The 24,359-nt window shown below is 37.0% G+C and overlaps 1 protein-coding gene and 1 pseudogene across 1 annotated transcript; both read left to right on the top strand.

Moving 5' to 3' along the window:
- Positions 1 to 506: 506 nt before the first annotated feature.
- LOC141674264 (putative phospholipid hydroperoxide glutathione peroxidase) lies at positions 507 to 21,721 on the top strand (annotated as a pseudogene).
- A 285-nt stretch (positions 21,722 to 22,006) lies between these two features.
- Positions 22,007 to 23,639, top strand: LOC141674263 (uncharacterized). Its single transcript, XM_074480984.1, has 5 exons — positions 22,007 to 22,124; positions 22,215 to 22,390; positions 22,575 to 22,721; positions 22,886 to 23,160; positions 23,237 to 23,639. The coding sequence occupies exons 1-5, from the start codon at positions 22,007 to 22,009 to the stop codon at positions 23,637 to 23,639; spliced, it is 1,119 nt and encodes a 372-aa protein (XP_074337085.1).
- Positions 23,640 to 24,359: the final 720 nt, after the last annotated feature.

Raw genomic sequence — 24,359 nt, 5'->3', positions numbered from 1 at the left:
CTTAGTTTCCCTTCACGGATCAATGACGCCTAGTGCAATGGTCTGGTTCACAGACGACTAGTTCCACTCTCAGGCCTTCGTACTATAGACTATACAATTCATTGTCAAGTCTTCTACCATATCAAATCAGCTTCACTGAAACCCTTATGACCTTTACACCAATCCAGATTACTACTTTGAATATCTTCAACCTTATTCCTTCGATGAATGAACATATTAATGAACTTCCTTCGAACTTCTGTTGACGACTTCTTCACTGTAGCTTTCCAGATCATTGTGTATATGACAAGTCTTCTATCTTCGTACCGGTTTCAATGGATATAGGATTATTTGCAAGTCATGTCTATGTTGAGTTATCATCCTCTGCATTGTTGTCATAGATGAATCTATCTTTAATTTTTAACTCCTTCTATATCCAACATAACTTTGTGCCCAAACTTTTCTGAAACTGTCTCCAAAATCTTGAATTGAATCGTGGTAGTGTAGGTTGAATGAATGCATTAAAAATGTTTGACTGATGATTGCAGGATGGCAAGGGTAATGATGTAGAGCTAAGCAAGTACAAGGGCAAAGTTTTGTTGATTCTCAATGTTGCATCTCAATGGTATGTTATTGATTTATCGATGAGGTCCTGAGATGATGTTCTGTGTACAATAGGTCACACGTTTGATTTCCGCTTCACTTCATAATATCTTGAGGATTTAGCAAAATGTGCATTTGTTAAAGAAGTGTATTGGATTATGATTTGTTTGCTTTGATGTGCAGTGGCCTTACCACTTCAAACTATACAGAGTTGGAAGAGTTGTACAAGAAGTACAAGGATCAAGGTTGGTTTCACTGTCATGAGTTTATGATCAAGCTTGTGTTAGCTGAAGCTGTTGTTGAATCCTTCCATTTGTTTAGTGTTTTTCGTGATTAACAATCTGGTGAGTGACTTTACAGGACTAGAGATTCTTGCATTTCCATGCAACCAGTTTAATGGACAGGAGCCTGGGACTAATGAAGAAATTGAAAACTTTGTCTGCACTCGTTTCAAAGCTGAATATCCTATCTTCAGTAAGGTAAGGATGTTAGTACACGTTTTGATCTTGAACTGCAGTATGCTAGACCTGTTTTGTCTGAGAAACTTATATGGTTTTTCGATTATTTAGGTTGATGTGAATGGATCAGATGCTGCTCCGTTATACAAGTACCTCAAGTCCGTCAAAGGAGATGAAATTGAATGGAACAGTCTCTTATGCAAATGGGACAGTCCCTTTACAAATGAGACAGGGTATGGGACAGTCTCTTTCAACTACAGAAAGTAAAATACTGAAATATAAATGCAGTAATAAAGAAATCAAACAATGCAGAACACCAAGAGTTTTCACTTGGTTCGGCCCCTACACCTAGTCTATGGCCTACATCCAAGTCCCCATGCCAACTAGCATAGAGAATGTATTATATCCACTTAAAACAAAGTACTAACAAACTTTCCTTGATTACAAACTTGGCCCACTTGAAAAAAACCCTTTCCCTAGCACACAGCTACCTAGCACAAAGCTACTTGGCCTTCCTGTTGTAATCAACCTCCCACAACCCGGGACAAGTGATATAATACACGATTCAGTTACAAGAATGTAATGTGAAATTTTACAACTCAGACTAAGTTTCTTGTTTTTCTGGATATGAATATCTCGGATATGAAACAAGAAAATGATTTCAGATGATGAAAGATTCTCGTGAAAGTGTTAGCTTCAAATCTGAAATGAAGAGTTGTATTTATAAGCAAAGTTCTAACAGATTTATTTTCAAACACAAGATAAGGTTGGAAGATAAGTTTGTTTGAAAATATTTTGAATGAATCTTTGAAACTAATCTGTTAGTACGTTTGAAAGAGATAAATCAAGTAAAGATAAGGCTTGAGAGATTTTAAACTTGATTTAAAAGATAAGGTTTGTTTGAGATAAGTTAGAGAGATATTTATCCAGTCAAACAAGATATACATAAAACCCTAACAAACCTAAACCTGAGAAATAGTTTCTTGGAAAATCTGAGCAAACTGCAATGCTTGAATCTCAGTTACTTGCATTCTGTTTATCTTAAGTTTATCTGCAATCTGATCTTTAATAAATTTAAAATTTTAACATCAACATTTTAATATATGTCCATTGTCCATATATGACTGATATATGACTGATTATTTAGTAGTTCTTGGACTTAAAATTTCTAAACAAAGAAAGATAGAGTAATTTAATTCAAGGGATTACAGTTAATAATAATGAGATTATTTTTAAAATTCGATGGCTCGATAGATAAAATAAAATGTCATGGTGTTAAATAGTTCAAATTTATAATACCTGATTAGACTAGAAAATTCTTCAGTTTTTGTAATTCTTTACTAACATGAGTACATCAATTAACAAAATTTATCTCTGTATTATTCATCATTACAGCAAACACATAGAATTCACACATTACACTGAACATTTCCCTTGCTCCACAGAGCAAACACTCATAAAACTCACAACATAACTATATTTTCTTTAAAATATTCTCAATCACACGCTATATTCTCCATACATGTTGCAGACGAGGTAGTTAGTAGTCGACCATTAAAACTCAGGCCTCAATCCCGGTTATCAAGCGACTCCTAAAACTTTCTTGATATCATTCTGCAGAAGTCGAAATGATCATATGTTAGCTAAAATAAATAAAATATTAAAAATCAATTTCATCAGGAACAGTACGCGTATCACACGCGCAAACAGCCGGAAGAAACAAAAACCACGCACAGGACATGTCCCGTCCACCTAGCCGGAAATTAAACCGGCGGCAACCGGAACTAACACCAACTATGCATCAATTACTACTGAACATACATATATACTACACATGTATGCATATATATATATGCTAAGTAGCAAGATAAAATCGAACCAGGAGCCATGGCCAGAAAACGAGAAGAAAAACGGCCGGAACAAGCACAACAGCAGCGGCAGAACTCGCCGAGAAAAGAAAGTGAAAGGGAGATGGAGTAAACAGAAATTGAGAGAGATGTTCCCAATGAGAGAAAGGCCGAGAGAAATTAAAGAGAGAAGAAAATATGGATGAGAGATTAAGTCACAACTGTTGATTCTTTTACTTAACCGTTAATACAGATATACAGTGTTGTATGTATTTGTATTTACGGTAGTTTTCAGAATTTCTACAGTTTCTTTTATTCCTGAACGGCTTTCACTTACTTAAAAGTATCATTTAATTGTTTTAATTTGTGTTTTAATTCAAGAAAGTATAAAAGCCCAATTGAATTCTTATTTTCACTTTACGCTTTCTTGCAATTATCATTCTCTTTATCTCTCAATTCTCAAGTTCTTCTCTGCAACCTCTACTCACAAAAATGGCACCAGTAGTCAAAATTATGTCTCAAACAGGATTTGTTTATGAAAAGAATAATTTCATAGTCTTGGTTGAAAAGAAGGAAGCCCATTCTGATTATCACAAGATGATGGACTTCATCAAGAACTGCAAACTGAGCTATGCAATGCTGGAAGCCCCAACCATCTACTGTGAAGTGATTGAGGAGATTTGGACAACTGCAGAGTTCAACTCCACAGATATGACCATTGCCTTCTCTCTCAAAGGTAAGGACTATTGCATTAATTGTGATGATTTACAATCTTGCTTTAAGTTGCCTGAGAATAATGCCATGACACCACACACTGATAAAGATGTCTCTGCTATGCTAGATTCCATAGGCTATGTTTTTGATTCTACTAGTTTAGGTAGTATTAGAAGGAAAGGCCTTAGGAAAGAATGGAGTTTTCTTGGAGATGCCTTTATTAAGGTTTTCTCTGGGAAGATTAGCAATTTTGATGTTATCACTTCATCTCTTGTTAATATGCTCTATATGCTAGTTTCTGATAGGTACTTTAATTTTAGCAACTGTGTTATGCTAGAATTAGGTTCCAGATTAGGTAACAAAGCTAATAGACCACATAACATCTACTTTGCTAGATTCTTTATGTTATTGGCTAACCATGTTGCTGAAGGTTTGGTTATATCCAATGAGAATAATAAACTCAAATGCTGGGCACAAGAGAAAAGGGTCCTTGCAGACCTTTTGAGAATGAACCTCAACAGCCAGGTGCCATTGGTATACTTGCCAAACATGAATGCACCACAGGTAAGTGAGGTAAATGTTTCTATAACTCCTACCATTTCCAACCCCAATGTTTCTTTGCCTTCTAGTGTGGCTATGGAACCTGTGTCATTGTCCAAACAGGCTCCTACCAAAGCCACCAAATCTAAAATCTCCAAAGTCAAGTCAAAGAAACCTACCTCTGTTGTTTCTCAAAAGACAACAGTTGTAACAACTACCATAAACCCTGAAGGGAGTGAACAGGGTGTGAGTGGTGAGGGGAGGGGTGAACATCAAAAAGCCCCCCAGGATAAGGTGAGAGAGGTGAGTGTTACCCATTCCAGCCAAGCCACAGTCTCTCAAAAGACTGTAGTGGTTCAAAAGGAGTCCAGCACATCCCTAGTTGCATCCTCCCAAAAGGATGTAACTATTGAAAATAGTCCCCACCCAGGGACACAGAACAAAAGAGGGAGGGACACTGAAGCTAAACATTCACCAATTCAAGCCTTTTCAAGGAAGAAGAAGGCCAAAACCCTAGTTTCCACACAAGGGGCACACACAGCACAGATACACCCACCAGTATCTGTGCCTTCTCAAATTCAGCTTGATGTGATTCCAGCAAATGTGGAATCACAGCCCCATTCTCTCAATATAGACACACACCATTCCTCAAACTCTCCTACACCCTCTCTGGATGTGGATATGATATTCACATCAATTCTTGATTCTCCCTCATTAAAACTCAGGGAGGAGCCCCACTCAAAACCTGGTGATCATCATCTTTTAGATGATTTGTTGGATCATCAGCCAATTTTTTCAGATGTAGTTGCAGAATCTGTGTCACCTCACTTAAAATCAATCCATACAGATTCAACAATTATATCACTTTCTATCTCTACATCATTTCCTTCTTCAACGGATATCTCTCATCCGTTGACAAGTGGTTGTTCTTCAACGGATAAGCTTAACAGCAGTTATCCGTTGATACCATCAGTTTCCACTTCAACGGATACTCCCTATCCGTTGATGGCCTCTACACACTTAATAGAAACAACTCCAACTGTAGAGGACATGGCAACTGTACAATCACTGTTAGGCTTGAGGGAAGGGAGTGATTTCTTGAGTGAGAGGCTGGGTTACTCCCAGGCAAAAGGAGAGGTTGAGAGTCATCAAATGCATGCTATTTCTTCCAGCATGGCAAAAGAAAGTGAGAGGAGTGCCACCTTAGAAGGTGAAGGTGAGGGTGTGAGGGTGTGTGTGAGCCAGGGGGAGCCCCTGATGCAAGAAAAGAGAGAAATTGAGAGAAAGGCAGGTACAGAAGCTATAAGGGTGGATCCAGCCATTGCTAGTGAGTTAATGAAAGTGGATGATGCAGATAAGGGAAGACAATTTCAGCAACACTACAAAGCTGTCATTGTTAACATTTCCTTAGATGCTAACACTTTTACTCACCCTGTTTCAGCCTATCAATTATTGGCTGCACAGGGCAATGTGGAGGCAGAACAGACACTACACATTGTACACACTTCAGAATCTCTTCTAAGAGACAAAGCTGTTGTCAACAGGCTGCCTTCTCAAGCTGCTGAGCCATCTGAAGAATTTGGAGTAAATTCTAATGATGATGACTCTAATTCTTTGAATGAGAGCATGAACTTAGGGGGAGTAGCAGGCCCAAGTTTTGTTCCTAATCTTCCTGCATGGTCATGGGCCAAACCATCAACACCAGGAGAGTTTGGTGTCACTTTGGTCAAACAAGTCATGACAATTCAGCAAGCCATTCAGGAGACTCAGGATGCTGGCACCAAGGCAATTCTTCAAGCTCATCTGGAATCTCTGCATCTCTTGCAGTTGCAGCATTACCAGCATAATCTAAGTGTGGATGAGCTCAAGCTGGACATTGCTGATCTGAAATCCTACAATGCTGAGAAATTGGATTCAGTCATACCCTATGGTACTATGCAAGATTTGTTGGGGAGACTCAGGAAGGCCTCTGATGCTGATAAGAGGTTGGCCAGATTGGAAGATAGGGTTCAAATAATTGAAGACTCTATGGTCACCATTCTTCAGAATCAACAAACTCAAACAAATCTCCTCATGTAGCTGGCACAAGCATAAGGCTTGACCCCTACCCTTGATGATAACAAAAAGGGGGAGAATAAAGGGGAAGGGGAAGGAGAGCCATCTACAACAGTTCACATTTCTCAAGTGCTAGTTCCTGTCATCACAACTTCTCCACCAATTCAAGTCAAAGGAAAGCTAGATGGAATTGATCTAATCCAGATAGCAGCAGCTGAATTGCAAGTCAAAGAGCAAAGGAAGAAGATTGATGAAAAGATGCAACTAATATTTGGTTCTACAACTTCTCAATCACAATCTGTGAAGCATAGCACAAAAGTGGAATCAATTATTATGGAACTCAAGCCAGTAGGGAGGCATAAGGATGGAGAAACTTCTTCCAAAGATCTGCAACCTATGGTTCTCAAGCCCAACAACAGATCCAATAAGGACTCTACAAAGAATCCTCTAAAAGAGGTGGATTTTCCTCTTCCAAAAGCAGATGAGGATAAGCTTTTAGGAAGGAGTATTGCATATCTCAAAGAGACCATGGATGAGGCTGTAAGGAGAAACATGGCTATTATTTTCAGAGAGGGAAAGAGCATATGTGTGATGCAAGGACATCCCAAATTCTCAATAGCCAAGAAGGAAGAAACCAAAAGGTTGAAGGAAGAAGCCAAACAGCTAGGCTGACAAAAGAGCACAAGCAAAGCTTGAAAAACAGCTAGAGTCAAGTCAGGCTGAAGATCAGAAAGTAATTGAAGACAAAGGTGAAGATGAAGCTATGGGGGACATGGTTGGTACTGAGATGGAGGAAAGAAGTAAGGAAGAATGGCAGAAAGGGAAAAGAAAGAAGGTAAATACAAAGAAAAAGAAGGTAGATAAGACTGAAGAAACCCAATTAATATCCAAACCACTACCCTCCATTCCTGAACCCATTGTACCTGACCCCTTCATGAACATTCATGGTGAAACAATCATTCCCAAGGAGGAACCAATTGATTGGGACACCATCAAATTGCCCACCTTCCTAACCTCTTCTCCATCATCAAAGAAGCAGAAAAGAAGAATCAAATCAACACCCTCTAAAGCCTCAATCAAATTCACACAGAAGCCTAAGTCCAAACCTCAAAACTCTAAAGATGATTATGTTCACATCTGTGACATAAAAGAATTTTCAGACATTGAACTCTATCTGGATGAGCTGGAGGATGTAAGGGGAATAGCTGCCTATAGACAGCTACCAAAAAGACTAGTGTTCAAATAGAAAGGAGCTGGGGAAAGAACATGGCCTCTTCACAGAATTCTGAATGAAGGCTACACTACCTTGATTAGAGTCTACTCAGCCATACATAAGGATTCTGGCTTTACCAGAACTGCCAGGACTGAGATTCTCAACAAGATTGCCAACATAAGGAAAACTTGGAGGGAGCCCAATGCTTTGCCTAGAACTTTACTCATTCAAGAGAGAGGTATTACAATTCACAAATCACCTCATTGGTTGATGGAGTTCAGAGACAACAAAGGAGTCAGAAGATTTTTCAGAATTGAAGATCAGCTAAAGATTGCCAGTAATGAAACTCTCAAGGATATGCAATCTAAGTTAGATATCAATGAAGAAGATGAAGTTGAATTCTACAGACAACTTCAACTTCAAATGGAGGAAAATGACAGGAGGCTAGGAAAGAAAACCAGGGATCAAAGGAAAAGAAAGTAATTTGCTCAAGCTAAAGGAGCACCCTTGGAAACAATGTATTTCTTCAATTTCATCTCAGCATATACACTTTTGCAGCACTTTTGAATTTCTGCTTAGTTACAGTTTATATATTTGTTAAGTGTTTTGTTATCATCAAGCTTAACCCAAATTTATGCCTACAGTTCTAGTAGACATAAATAGGGGGAGATTGTTAGGAATATGTATATTAGTTTGATGATAAGTTCAGCAAAACACTTAAGTAGAAATCTAGTGTTTGTAGCCTCAACGGATAAGACCATCTTGGCTATCTGTTGAAGGAGTAGCCTTACTTAGCAATAAGTTTGGTATTGTAGCACATCTCACTCTCTGGTTTCAAGCTGTAATTCTTAGATGTTGTTAGGAGATAATCAGTCATGTTGACTACTAATGGATGTACAAGTAGGAGGGCTAATTGTAAATATTTCATGCCTTGTAATTTTGTATAAGTGAAGAAGTATCAACTGATAATGAAGATCTTCAACGGATAAGAAACTAAGCTTCAACGAATGTCTCTAACGCTTCAACGGATAAGCGCTTCAATGGATAAGTGCTTCAACAGATAAAGCTTCAACTGCTAGAGCATCAACGGATAAAGCCATCAATGGATGAAAGCTTCAACGGATGCACTGCTAGAGCATCAACGGATAAAGCCATCAACGGATGAAAGCTTCAACGGATGCTCAGTCTCATAGCAGTTGATAGTGACAGTTAACAAAGCTGACAGAGGCACATGGATTGACAGAGTTGTGGTAGCCTATTTCAGGAACAGCAGAAAAAGCAGCCGTTTTTAGTCTGGTTCAAAATGGAAAGTCAACAGATAATTCCATATTACACTGGATAAAAATGGAACAGAAGCAAGTGGAGAACTATTGTCTTATTGTACTTTATCTTTGTCTTCACTTGTAAACTTGGTGATATATAAACCAAGAAGTAGCTAGTAATTAGACATGAATTTTCCCTGAGCTGTTTAGAAATATTAAGAGAAAAAATCATCTAGTTTGTACTAGGAAGCAGCTGTGATTTAATTTTGAATCACAGATTTTCTGAAATAACACATCTCTGGTGGAACAACAAATCCACCAGAAAAGTTTTTAAGTTCCTTGTGTTCATTACATTTGTGTTTGAATATATATCTGTCTGCATCAGCTCCAAGCAATTCACACACATTTGATCACTCAAACACTTAGTCTTACAAACTGCTCAAAACTTGAAAAAGTTTTGAGATTTACATTCAACCCCCCTTCTGTAAATCTCATTGTTAGTCCACTGGGAATAACAGAAACATTTGCACCAGTTGCTAGATTGGAAGCCATAAGAATCTTTTTGGCTTATGTTTCTCACAAGAAGTTTAAAGTCTTTGAAATGGATGTGAAAAGTGCTTTTCTCAATGGAGAATTGGAAAAAGAGGTATATGTTGAACAACCTCCAGGATTTGTAGATCCAAAATTTCTTAATCATGTCTACAGACTTGATAAAGCACTTTATGGCCTTAAGCAAGCTCCAAGAGCATGGTATGAGACTTTAGCTCAATTTCTTCTGGAAAGTGGATTTAACAGATGCACAATTGATAAAAACACTGTTCTACCTCAACCATGGAAAGGACTTACTTTTCGTACAGATATATGTTGATGATATCATCTTTCCTTCTACAAATGCCAAACTCTGTGAAAGGTTTGCAAAGCTAATGCAGTCAAGATATCAAATGAGTATGATGGGAGAACTTAGCTATTTTCTGGGACTTCAAGTCAAGCAAAATGAAGTAGGTACTTTCATAAATCAATCCAAGTACACCATAAATTTCCTCAAGAAATTTGGAATGCAAGACTGTTCAACTGCATCCACTCTCATGGCCACTGCAACCAAGTTAGATAAAGATACTGGATCATCAGTAGTTATTACTAACTACAGAGGTATGATTGGCTCTTTACTCTATTTAACTGCAAGTAGACCTGGTATCATGTATGCTACCTGTCTTTGTGTAAGATTCCAGGCTGATCCAAGAGAACCTCATCTACTAGCTGTGAAAAGAATTTTCAAGTACCTCAAGGGTACAGCTGATCTAGGATTGTGGTATACAAGAGAATCAGATTTTAAGCTAATAGGTTACTCAGATGCAGATTTTGCAGGATGTAAAATAGACAGGAAAAGCACTAATGGAAGCTGCCAATTTCTTGGAGGCAGATTGGTTTCTTGGTTTAGCAAGAAACAGAAATCAATTTCCCCATCAACTGCAGAAGCAGAATATATTGCTGCAGGAAGCTGTTGTGCACAGATTCTTTGGATGAAGAATCAGCTACTGGACTATGGGTTAGAATTTTCTAAAATACCCATTTACTGTGATAATCAAAGTGCTATTGCTATGACAGGTAATCCAGTTCAACACTCAATGATAAAGCACATCAGCATTAGGTACCATTTCATAAGGGAACATGTGATGGAAGGTGTAATATCTGGGATATATTGTGTAATTATTTTTGCTATTATACAATTATTATGTGTGTTCAGTATATATTCTGTGAGTTAATTGTTAAGTGTTATCTGTACTTGAATATTCAAAAATAATATTAATTGAGTATTTTAATTTTTATATGTCCAAAATAAAATATAGATAATTGTCATATCTTCCTAATTATTTTTATGTTGGTTTATGGATTTATAAGAATCATATGAAATTTCTAAAATCTTTTTCCGGGTAATTAAAATCTATTTTATAAAAACGGGAACCAACCGACGTCAACCGTTGTTACGTTTTTGGAACCCGAAACTCATTCGAGAACTCCTTCCTAACCTAATTGTAATATTCCGAGCATATTCCATGTTTCGACTTTTTCGATCCGGCTTACGGTTTGTCCTGCGCGGGTCCCGGCGCAACATTTTCGATGCAATATTCATTTCGGTAAATCAATAAAACCCGTATTTTCGATAAACGGGAGCTTTTTATTAAACTATCCCAATTATCACTTCGTAATACGTGTAACCAGGCGCTGAGACCAAGACCGCAGTATAAATTGTACTAATTTGGATAATTATCCCGAAAACCGATACCGTTTGGATCAGTTTTTACAAATAAATGTACTGTTTTATATCCGGAATGATCCAACGGGATACAAATTTTCCATAATTATAAATAGCCTTTTACCGTATTTTATTTCGTATCAAAATCATTTGCAGATAGTTAATTATATAATTTTCAGAGGAAAACCCTAATTACATAAACTGTTCTAAGAATCAAACAGCAAAACGAAGGCGTTACCGATCTCTGTTTTTAAAGCTTGAGTAACCAAAACGAAGGATTTGAGGTGTTCTATCAGATTCTGAGCTTTATTTCATTGCAGAAATCAAGGGTATTTTTCTAAAAAATTATTTATTTTCGAATTTATTTTATTGAAAATATGAATTTTTGTTCGGATGATTGTTTGTATGATTTGATGATTGCATGTTGTAGAGCTTGTTTTCCTGATGATTTTCATATGTCATACGTCTGATTTGGAGTTCAATAACATGCTCAAAAGTGGGTTTAATTTTCGAATTTCAAAATTAGGGTTTATAACCCGTATGAATGTTTTCAATTGAAATTTGGGGGTTTTTGAGTCAGGGGTTATTAGCTGTTGATTTATAGTGGGTTGTGTTCCTTATAAAATTTGCAATCGATTGATATATAGCTCGTTAACAGAGGATGCTTGAATCGAAGGGAGTTGTGTTTTAAAGATTTGCGATGTTCGCCGGAAACCGGCGATGTTCTTGGCCAATTTCCGGCCAGAACAGGGATGATTAAAATGTTTTGAATGCATGAACAAGTTCCTGGTGTTGTATAGTGTTGATCTGGAGGTGTTGGTGGGGTAAGGACGCCGAGATCGTCTTCTCCGGCCACCCCCGATTTTCCGGCGACTGAAACTGCAAAATTGCAGTTTAGTCCCTATATTTTTGAAGATGGTGAAGTTTAGTCCCTGTAGTTTGCAAAGTTTTCAAAAATAGGATTCCTGTTTATAAAATGTTTAAAAATCATATTTCCTATTTATTTTTATTATAAAAATTCATTTTTTATTTCTGAAAATTTCTGAAAATTATTATTTTAATTCCGAAAATTATTTTTAATTCACAAATAAATCTGAATTAATTAGTTAATTAATTTCAGTTAATTTATAATTGATTAATTGGTCAATTAATTCGAAAATTAATTGATTAATTGATTTAATTAATTATTAATTGATTTTAATTAGTTATTTAATTAGATTTAATTATTTAAAAATGATTTAAAAATTCTGAAAAATAGTTTCGAGCTTTAAAATATTATTCTAAATTATTTCCAAGGCTCGATAATTATTCTAAAATTTATTTCGGAGCCAGAATGGGCCAACCGAACCCTGTTTATTAACCCGAAATTGATCCAATGACCCGTTTTAATTCCGAAAAATGTTTTAAAAATCATTTTAAATACCCGAAAGCATATTTATGACCTGAGACTTCTTTATAGATGATATGTCATTAATTACGTGATGTATTATGTGTTATACGTGACCTGTTGTTTGACTATCGGTCTATATATTCGGTGTTTACTTGGTTATTGCATGGATTTCAATCCGTTAATCGGATTTGGGTAAAACGAAGGGTAGATAGAAGTATGTGTTGAATAGAATCCTGTGAGATGATGATTGATAGATGCTTATGATATGTGAGCAGAAGAGGCAAGGCGTATGAAAGGGAAACAGGTAGTTGAGGAGTAAGACGATTGAGATTGAAAGCAAGTGCAGGATAGTAAGCTAATATCAGGCAAGTGTTCTGAACTCTCTCCAGATATTGTAATTCTTGATAGTCTTGTTGACATTGCAAGTGCTTTGAAGCACGGAAACCTAAATCCTGATTTCAGTTATTGTTCTTGAGCTATAAACCATATTCTTTCTAATCCATTGATTATTGTATACCCAAACAAGAACCACAAATCTACGATACTACTCCACAAATACATACAAACTAAATACCAGACACTGAACTGAATTATTATATACTCAATCCATGATATCTTATGCTTTGAAAGACCAAATCCTTAAAACCCTGAAACGTTGTTTCCTTTGTTATCCAATTCTTTCATTACCCAGTATTCAAGCTTTGAAAGTACCTTGTTGATCTTTACAAGGATTGAAACCCTTTCATTGTTAAACATTTATTATTGTTAATGATTTCGGTTATTGTTTATTATTGCATATTCTGTTATTATGTTAGAATTGGATTGTTTTTATAAAATTGTGGACCAGATTCGTGGTCAGACCATATAATGGTCAAGTTAGGCCAATGTGTGCCTTGGATCCAGTAGTTAGAGCAATGTTGTGTGCCTTGCTCGGGGTTAGTGCATGACTGATCAGCAGCCTAACCTTGGTTTTTAAATTAAAAGTATAATATCCAATTCTAAATCATAATCCATTGTTCACTTGATATCATAACCATATTCACCTGATGATCATTATTCTCAGTTTTGTCATTGTGACTTGCTGAGCTAGTTAGCTCATTTATGCGATGTTGTTTATATTCTTTCCAGTTAAAAAGGAACCAGTTGGTAAAGAGGATCCCCAGTCCAGCGCAAGAGCTAGGGGTTCAGGTTAAGAAAGCTGAGCTAGTAGGCTTCTTTTGGAATAATTTAAGTTTGTAATAATGTTTAATACTCAGTTTGAATTTTGAAATAGTTGAGATTTGAACGGTTTGTAATATATTAGTGTGTTTGGCTTGTGTGCATACTTTAACCTGTTGCGGTCCGTGATGGTTGGTAAGTAGGGTCATTGCATATATTATTAGTATCTTTATTATTGTTATAAGCAGGTTATAATTAAGGTGTGTGTGTGGACCCCAAACTTCTGACCCGGGTTTGGAGGGCGCCACAGGTTTGGTATCAGAGCTACAGGTTATAAGTCACTGACACAAGCCTAGGTTAACGGGAATGGGTAGAGGGTTAGGATTAGAAGTAAGGCATTGGATGATAGAACGTTGAGAGGTTGAGTGTTTCGGTATATCAGGTATTAGCGTAAATTACGTTATGGTACGAGATTCTTATATTACGATATAATTTCAGATAGCAGAGATGGCCGACTCTTTTATTCCCGTATCAGCTGATCACTCAGAGCCTTCAGTTGGAGCACCAGCATCGGATCCACGTCCTGTCATTCCACCAGCATTGGCTATTCTACCTCCACCGGTATTGCAGCCCGTACCATTGCAGGCTATTCCACCTCCAGGCATGAGGCCACCTGTTAGAGGACCCCCACCAGCTGATTCAGATTCCACTGGGCATTCAGTAGCGAGTACCCCATTCCAGTCTACATTGCCCCCAGTTCCTTATTACCGGTATGAGGCTCTTCTATTAGAGCGTGATTCCTTGTTGGCTCAGATTAGAGAGTTACAGCATATCATCAGGACTACAGATGTTAATCGTGGTGTGAGGGAGCTTCGAGAGGAGATTCATGTGACCAGGAGGGTTCTTGAGGCTAGGTTACATGGAGCTACACTACCTGGCAGAGGCCCTGATGCACTGCTGGGCTGGGCTACTGAGGTGATGGAGGACTTTGAGAGGCTAGCAGGACCAGAGTTTCCTTGGAGCTGAGTTAGAGATTTTGAGATGAAGATGCTGAGCAGTGTTGTTATGATTATGTAGTATAGACAGTAGTGTGTAGTGTGTATCAGAAGACTTTTGAGTTGTATTTATAGACTAGCAATGCTGACTAGTGAGTAGGTTGTTGTACCCTTTTTGCTTTGACTTTCGAAGCGTCTTTACGCTTGTACTACCCTAAAACTTTTGATCTATATATATCTGTACCTTTTTCCTTTCCAACACTGTCATTTATTTTATCGCACCTGTTTTACCTTACCTTATTTATTGCACCAGTTATAACCTGTGATACCATGTGCCCTGTTTTCCATAACTGTTTATATTCTGTAAAGAAGCATGCAATTTATTTAGTCACAATTGTTTTCAAAAAGAAATATTTCTGTTTTGCAAAACTATTCTTTTATGTAAAAGATTGATTCAAAAGCTAAATAAGTTGATTGATTCTTTACAGAAAATGCCTCCCAGAAGAAATACCCGCACCAACACCCAGAATGAAGAAACCAACAACAATAATAACCAAGATGATACAACCCAGAATGTGAACCCAGGACCCATGGACCCAGCAATAGCCCAGATTCTTCAAATCTTGGCCCAACAAACAGTTCACCTGGCACAACAACAACAAAGACAGACCAATCCCCAGGTAACTTTCAAAACTTTTTAGGCAATAAACCCACCAGAATTCAAGGGTTCCTTAGAGCCAATTGAAGCAAATGTTTGGTTAAAGGAAATAGAAAAGGCATTTGCCTTAGTGAAAGTGAAAGAGGAACAGAAGGTTGAGTTTGCAAATTACTATCTGAAGAATGAGGCCACCTATTGGTGGGAAATGGTGAAGACACTGGAAGGCACAGATGTTATTAGTTGGGAAAGGTTCAAGGAATTGTTTTTAGAAAAGTATTTTCCTCAGTTTGTTCAGGATCAAATGGAGCTGAAGTTTTTAGAGTTAAAGCAAGGGAATATGTCGGTAACAGATTATGAGGGGAAGTTTGAGGAATTGTCAAGGTATGTGCCGTCGTATGTTGATACTGATAGAAAGAAAGCTAAGAGATTCCAGCAAGGCTTGAAGCCATGGATCAGGGGGAAGGTAGCTATTTTTGAATTGGATACCTATGCCGGGGTTGTACAGAAAGCTATGATCGCAGAGACAGAGAGTGAGATGTTCCAGAAAGATAAGGAAAGCAAGAAAAGGAAAGTTGAGGGAAGTGAGGGTCAGTCACAAACAGGGAAGTTTCCAAATTTTAAGAAGGGCAAGTTTCAGCCAGAGAGAAATTTTAATTTCAGGAGACAAAATGCAGGAGACGGAGGCCAGGGCAATCGTCCAGCTAATGTGAATCCGCCGAATCAGTTGAGATTAACTTTTCCAGATTGTCAAGTATGTGGAAAGAAGCATGGAGGAGTTTGTAACAAGTTGAATGTGGTATGTTTTAAATGCAACCAGAAAGGGCACTACTCGAGGGAGTGCCGAAATCATCCAGCAAGAGAGCCAGCAAATAAAGATCAACCTATCCGGAATCCAGCAGTAAAAGTTCCAGTCATTGGATTTACATGTTTTAAATGTGGGAAGCCAGGACAAATGGCCAGGGATTGCAAGACACCAGCCTCAGTTAGTAATGCATTGAGAATTATGGGATCTACCCCAACAGTGAATGAGACTCCGAGGGTTAGAGTTTTTGACATATCGGTGAAGGATGCGATCCAGGATACGGATGTCGTGGCAGGTACGCTTAATGTGAACTCTTTATGTGCCAAAGTGTTAATAGATTCGGGAGCAACTCGATCATTTGTTTCACAAGATTTTGTTAGTAAATTAAATTGTCCAGTTGAGTGCTTAAATGAAATAATGACTGTGGAGTTAGCAAATCAAGAACGTGTAGCTGTGAATCAAGTTTGTGAGAATTGTGAGGTTGAGATTTTTGGTAGTAAGTTTTGTGTAGATTTGATACCATTTAAGTTAGGAGAATTTGATGTGATATTAGGGATGGATTAGTTATCTAAGCATGATGCTCAGATAGATTGTCGAAATAAGAAAGTAATGGTGAAAACGCCAGACGAAAGAATAGTAACGTTCAAAGGTCAGAAACAAGTAAAGAAGTTCTTAACGATGATTCAAGCCAAGAAGTTACTACGGCAAGGATGCGAGCATTTCGTAGCATACGTGATTGATAAAAGTCAGGAGCCAGCAAAACTTGAAGATATCCCAGTAGTGAATGAATTTCCAGACGTATTTCCCGACGAATTGCCAGGACTTCCTCCAGATAGAGAAACTGAATTTGCGATCGACTTAGCACCTGGAACAGAACCAGTATCCAAGGCCCCGTACAGAATGGCGCCTGTTGAGATAAAAGAGCTAGCAAAGCAATTGCAGGAATTGTTAGAGAAAGGAGTAATCGGACCCAGCGTATCCCCGTGGGGTGCACCGGTATTATTTGTCAAGAAGAAAGATGGAAGCATGAGACTGTGCATCGACTATAGGGAGCTCAACAAGTTGACAATCAAGAATAAGTATCCGTTACCCAGAATTGATGATTTGTTTGACCAATTGAAGGAAGCCAAGTATTTCTCCAAGATCGATTTAAGATCGGGATATCATCAACTGAAGATCAAACCAGAAGATATACCAAAGACAGCTTTCAGAACAAGGTATGAACATTACGAGTTTTTAGTAATATCTTTTGGATTGACCAACGCCCCAGCAGCGTTTATGGACCTGATGAACAGAATTTTCAAGGAATATTTGGACAAGTTCGTTATAGTATTTATAGACGATATTTTGATCTATTCAAAGACGGAGGAGGATCATGCGGAACATTTAAGGACAACTTTGGAGATTTTAAGGAAAAAGAAATTATATGCTAAATTGTCGAAGTGTGAGTTTTGGCTACAAGAAGTTCAGTTCTTAGGACACATAGTCAGTAACGAAGGGATCAAACTGGACCCAGCAAAGATCGAGGAAATTACGAATTGGGAAAAACCGAGAACACCCACTGAGATAAGAAGTTTTTTGGGATTGGCAGGATATTATCGATGATTCATTCAGAATTTCTCAAGGATTGCCACACCATTAACAAAGCTTATACGAAAGAATGAAAAGTTTATATGGAATGACAAGTGCGAAGAAAGTTTTCAGGAAATGAAGCGGAGATTAATCACAACACCTGTTTTGTCACTTCCAGATGATCAAGGGAATTTCGTAATTTATAGCGATGTTTCCTACAAAGGATTAGGATGTGTTCTTATGCAGCACGACAAGGTGATTGCGTATACGTCAAGGCAATTGAAACCACACGAACAAAAGTATCCTACTCATGACTTGGAGCTAGCAGCTATAGTTTTTGCTTTGAAGATTTGGAGACATTATTTGTATGGAGAAAAGTGTGAGATTTTCACGGATCACAAAAGTTTGAAATATATATTTGCCCATAACTTAATATGAGGCAAAGGAGATGGTTAGAATTGATCAAGGATTATGATTGCTCGATTAATTATCATCCCGGTAAGGCGAACGTGGTGGCAGACGCATTAAGTCGGAAGGAAAAGTTAAATGAGTTATCAGTACCTGAAGATATATATAAGGAATTTCAGAAATTGGAATTGGAAATTAGAGTTTGCGAACCTGAGGAAGCGAAAGTGAACAGTATGACTTTCCAGCCAGAGTTGTTGGAGAAAATAAAGAAATGTCAGAAAGATATAATGGATCAAGATATAAATCGTTTGGTAGGTGAAGAATTATGCACGCAGAAGGATGATCAAGGCATTTTGAGATTTTCATCTAGAATCTGGATTCCACCAGTGACGGAGTTAAAGAATGAAATTTTACAAGAAGCACATAGTTCAAGATATTCCATCCATCCAGGGAGTACCAAAATGTACAGAGATTTAAAGAAGAATTATTGGTGGCCAGATATGAAGAGAGAAATTGCGGAATGGGTTAGTAAATGTTATACCTGTCAGAGAGTTAAAGCAGAGCATCAAAGACCAAGCGGATTGCTACAGCCATTGGAGATTCCAGAGTGGAAGTGGGAACATATTACCATGGATTTCATAGTTGGATTACGAAGGACAAGGGCTAATCATGATGCCATTTGGGTTATAGTGGATAGACTTACCAAGTCAGCTCATTTTCTGCCTATAAATGAAAGATTTTCGCTCGACAAGTTGGTCCATATGTACGTAAAATAAATTGTAGTTCGGCATGGAGTTCCAGTGTCTATCGTATCTGATCGAGATCCAAAGTTTAATTCAAGATTCTGGAAGAGTTTTCAAGAATGTTTGGGAACAAGACTGAATATGAGTACAGCTTATCACCCCCAAACGGATGGCCAAAGTGAAAGAGCGATCCAGACAATCGAGGATATGTTACGTGTTTGTGCGATTGATTTCAAAGGAATTTGGGACGAACATTTACCTTTGGTAGAGTTTGCTTACAACAACAGTTATCATGCCAGCATTGGAATGCCACCCTATAAAGCCCTTTATGGACGCAAATGTAGATCTCCAATATATTGGGACGAAGTAGGAGAACGCAAGATACTTGGACCTGAACTGGTACAGCCGACAAAGGAAGTTGTTGAACTTATCCAGAAAAGATTAATAGCCGCTCAAAATCGTCAGAGGAAATATGCAGACCAATCAAGGAAAGACATGGAATTTGAAGAAGGAAGCTTGGTATTACTGAAAGTATCACCATGGAAAGGACTAACGAGGTTTGGAAAGAAAGGGAAGCTAAGCCCAAGATATGTCGGACCTTTTGAGATCCTAAAGCACGTTGGCAAAGTAGCTTACGAATTGGCGTTACCTCCGCACATGGAGCACATTCACAATGTTTTTCATGTATCGATGCTCAAGAAATATAATCCAGACTCCAGGCATGTAATAGAATATGAGCCAATAGAGCTTCAGGCAGATTTATCATATGTAGAGAGTCCGATAGAGATTCTAGAGGCAAGAGAGAAAGTATTGAGAAATAAAGTGGTAAAGTTAGTAAGAGTATTGTGGAGAAACCCAAAGGTTGAAGAGTCAACCTGGAAGTTGGAAAGTGATATGAGAGAAAAGTACCCTCATTTGTTTTCTTAGAGATTCTGAGGACAGAATCCTTTTAAGGGGGGAAGGATGTAATATCTGGGATATATCGTGTAATTATTTTTGCTATTATACAATTATTATGTGTGTTCAGTATCTATTCTATGAGTTAATTGTTAAGTGTTATCTGTACTTGAATATTCAAAAATAATATTAATTGAGTATTTTAATTTTTATATTTCCAAAATAAAATATAGATAATTGTCATATCTTCCTAATTATTTTTATGTTGGTTTATGGATTTATAAGAATCATATGAAATTTCTAAAATCTTTTTCCAGGTAATTAAAATCTATTTTATAAAAACGGGAACCAACCGACGTCAACCGTTGTTACGTTTTTGGAACCCGAAACTCGTTCGAGAACTCCTTCCTAACCTAATTGTAATATTCCGAGCATATTCCATGTTTCGACTTTTTCGATCCGGCTTACGGTTTGTCCTGCACGGGTCCCGGCGCAACATTTTCGATGCAATATTCGTTTCGGTAAATCAATAAAACCCGTATTTTCGATAAACGGGAGCTTTTTATTAAACTATCCCAATTATCACTTCGTAATACGTGTAACCAGGCGCTGAGACCAAGACCGCAGTATAAATTGTACTAATTTGGATAATTATCCCAAAAACCGATACCGTTTGGATCAGTTTTTACAGATAAACGTACTGTTTTATATCCGGAATGATCCAACGGGATACAAATTTTCCATAATTATAAATAGCCTTTTACCGTATTTTATTTCGTATCAAAATCATTTGCAGATAGTTAATTATATAATTTTCAGAGAAAAACCCTAATTACATAAACTGTTCTAAGAATCAAACAGCAAAACGAAGGCGTTACCGATCTCTGTTTTTAAAGCTTGAGTAACCAAAACGAAGGATTTGAGGTGTTCTATCAGATTCTGAGCTTTATTTCACTGCAGAAATCAAGGGTATTTTTCTAAATATTTATTTATTTTCGAATTTATTTTATTGAAAATATGAATTTTTGTTCGGATGATTGTTTGTATGATTTGATGATTGCATGTTGTAGAGCTTGTTTTCCTGATGATTTTCATATGTCATACGTCTGATTTGAAGTTCAATAACATGCTCAAAAGTGGGTTTAATTTTCGAATTTCAAAATTAGGGTTTATAACCCGTATGAATGTTTTCAATTGAAATTTGGGGGTTTTTGATTCAGGGGTTATTAGCTGTTGATTTATAGTGGGTTGTGTTCCTTATAAAATTTGCAATCGATTGATATATAGCTCGTTAACAGAGGATGCTTGAATCGAAGGGAGTTGTGTTTTAAAGATTTGCGATGTTCGCCGGAAACCGGCGATGTTCTTGGCCAATTTCCGGCCAGAACAGGGATGATTAGAATGTTTTGAATGCATGAACAAGTTCCTGGTGTTGTGTAGTGTTGATCTGGAGGTGTTGGTGGGGTAAGGATGCCGGGATCGTCTTCTCCGGCCACCCCCGATTTTCCGGCGACTGAAACTGCAAAATTGCAGTTTAGTCCCTGTATTTTTGAAGATGGTGAAGTTTAGTCCATGTAGTTTGCAAAGTTTTCAAAAATAGGATTCCTGTTTATAAAATGTTTAAAAATCATATTTCCTATTTATTTTTATTATAAAAATTCATTTTTTATTTCTGAAAATTTCTGAAAATTATTATTTTAATTCCGAAAATTATTTTTAATTCACAAATAAATCTGAATTAATTAGTTAATTAATTTCAGTTAATTTATAATTGATTAATTGGTCAATTAATTCGAAAATTAATTGATTAATTGATTTAATTAATTATTAATTGATTTTAATTAGTTATTTAATTAGATTTAATTATTTAAAAATGATTTAAAAATTCTGAAAAATAGTTTCGAGCTTTAAAATATTATTCTAAATTATTTCCAAGGCTTGATAATTATTCAGAGTGAACATATCTGAGCAATCTGCAGAGAAGGAAACAGTTCCTGAGAAGGACAAATTGGAAGATAACAAAAGTTGTAGAGAAGATGAAGGAGGAAATGTCAGTGATGCCTCCACTAACTATTCATCATGTGATGAAATGAGGATGACATGTAATTCAACTGATAAAGAGGAAGTCACATTTCCAGTCTTCAATCCCATAACTGACATGAAGGACCCATAGTTCTAATTTGGTATGTTGTTTCCAGCTGCTAAAATCTTCAGAGTTGCAGTTAGAAAGCAAGAAATTATGCACATAAGACCTATTAATATATGTAGAAACTATGACATCAGGGTGAGGTTTATGTGTGAGAAGCCATGTGAATGGAAGATTTATGCTTCAAGGATGAACTCAACTGATACCTATCAGATCAAGGTCTACAAACCTATACATACTTATACATCTACTTTTTATCAGAAATAAATTAATTCAAGATGGATTTCTGAGCATTATGAAGATGACATCAAGATGAATCCAACATATCCATTAGCTGCTTTTTTGAAAAAGATTGTTAATGACTGGCATTGTCATGTTAGTGTCTATGCAATTGCAAGGGCAAAGAAGAAATCTTTAGGCAACATAAATGGTAAACATGTGGATAAGTATGGGAGTGTATAGGATTATGGAGAGCAGATTTTGAAGGTGATGCCTCAGTCAATAGTTTAAATTATGACAGAAGATCAAGAACTAGCAGGTGGTATGAAGAGATTTAAAAGAATGTACATATGCCTTGGTCCATTAAAAATGGGATTCATAAATGGTTGTAGGCCATTGTTTGGACTTGATGGATGTCATCTGAAGGATCCATATGGTGGCTATTTTCTTGCAGCTGTGGCAACAGATGCAAATGATGTAATGTATCCCCTTGCCTAGGCAGTTGTAGAAGCCGAGAATAATGACAGTTGGAATTGGTTTCTAGAGAATCTCAAGGATGACATGAGGATGAGAATGATGGTGCATTTACTTTTATAAGTGACAGACAAAAGGTAAAAAAATTGTATTCCCTCAATTATTGAATAATAATGCTTCTATATAGAATAATAGGTACACTTTATTTAATGATTGGTTGGTGCTTTGGCAAGGCCTGATAAATGCTTTGGAAGCTGTATTCCCTAATGCTGAACACAGGTTATGTGTCATGCATCTATATAGGAACATGTGGAAGGAGCATAAAGGCATTGATGTGAGGATGTATTTGTATTTGGCTACTAGGGCCACCATTGACTATACATTTAATAAAAAATATGGCAAAGATAAAAAATGTTTGTAAAATTTTATACTTTTTCTTATAAAGTGCAATTACATTTCACATTAATATACCCTGATATTATAATTTGTGTCAAATAGTTGTCAAGGAAGTGCTTTGAATGGCTTAGTGAAAAACCTAGAAGTCAGTGGTCTAGGAGTGCATTTAGGAATCTTTGCAGGAGTTACATGTTTGTTAATAACCATTGTGAGGTTTTTAACAACACAATCAGGAAATACATGGATCTACCTATTATCTCTATGTTAAAGGCCATTCACACTGATGTTATGGTGAGGATTCAGAAGAGAAGAGACAAGGTGTTGAACAACTATGCCTTCAATCCAGTGTGTTCTAATGCTATGAGAAGGCTGAACAAGTAAGTGAATACCTTCCTATTGTTAACCTTTGGATTCATATATGAGATACTGATAACTAGGATTTGTTATTTGTAGGGCAATAGATCATAGTAAAGATTGTCATGTGATATGGAGTGGAGGTGCTAGGTATTTGGTGATAATGTCTACTGGTGGTTATGAGATGGTAGTAAATTTGGAGGCTCATACTTGTGCATGTAAGAAGTGGGACCTATCTTGTATTCCTTGTTACCATGCTTGTGCATGCACATCATGGATCAAGAAACCATATGAGCCCTTCATTTACATGTCATACAACAAAAACATGTTTTTAAAATGTTATTCAAACATTGTTGAGCCAATAGTAGGAGATTCAGAATGGACTAAAACACCATATCCAAGCCCTTGCCCCCAAAAAAAGGTTCAACTTGGGACGCCAAAGAAGAAGATGAGCAAGGTCAATGATATAGCTGATCCATCTAGAATAAAGATTAAAAGATAAAACATCAAAATCTGGTGTACCTACTGTATTGAGGCCAATCATAATATAAGGACTTGTCCTGCCAGGGTAAGCCTAATTATATTGTATATTGTTGTTGATTAATTTTTTAAGACATTATTACTTGGAAAAATACACTTACACATGCACATGATAGAGCAAATGGATGCGAAAAGGTGGTCAAAGTTAGGACTAAAATCCTTAAGAAATCATAAATGAATGCTGAAGGCCAGGATGTTTCCACTCAAACTGGTGGAGGTGGGACAACAAGTGCTGCAACTAATGGTAATGTAAGTGGTGGGACAACAAATGGTGTGGCTACTGGTAATGCTAGCGGGGTGAGTAAGAATACCATTGCTGAAGGAACTCAGGCTGGGGTGTTACACAACATGACTAAAAGGGCAAAGGTTAAAAAAACTCCACTTAATATAAAGACACAACAAACAAATGTTTAAGGTTAGGGAACCACAACTACCAGGGCACATATTGAGCCAAGAAGGAGGCAAATGGAAGCTAATTTAAGCAAGCACCCTATCTAGAAAATTTGATTATTATCAAAGTTTATTTGAACTTAATATTATGATGGTTTGTATACCTATTATCCACTTTATGTATGTTGTTTGGTGGAATATTGTATGACCCATTTTGGCCATCATTGACTTGTATCAGTGACAATTGTATTTTGGAGGTCGCTAACATTAGAATGTTAATCTTTTGATACGG

This window comes from Apium graveolens, chromosome 7 (genome assembly GCF_009905375.1).
Source record: "Apium graveolens cultivar Ventura chromosome 7, ASM990537v1, whole genome shotgun sequence".
Taxonomy (NCBI): domain Eukaryota; kingdom Viridiplantae; phylum Streptophyta; class Magnoliopsida; order Apiales; family Apiaceae; genus Apium; species Apium graveolens.
This window is presented reverse-complemented; position numbering and strand designations above follow the sequence as displayed.

Bases quoted from the DNA above. Each gene is read 5' to 3' on its own strand.
- LOC141674263 (XM_074480984.1), top strand. From the start codon at position 22,007: ATGAATCCAACATATCCATTAGCTGCTTTTTTGAAAAAGATTGTTAAT. The intron at 22,391-22,574 runs GTAATGTATCCC...GCTTCTATATAG, and splicing joins TGGCAACAGATGCAAATGAT to AATAATAGGTACACTTTATT. The intron at 22,722-22,885 runs GTGAGGATGTAT...TGTGTCAAATAG, and splicing joins AGGAGCATAAAGGCATTGAT to TTGTCAAGGAAGTGCTTTGA.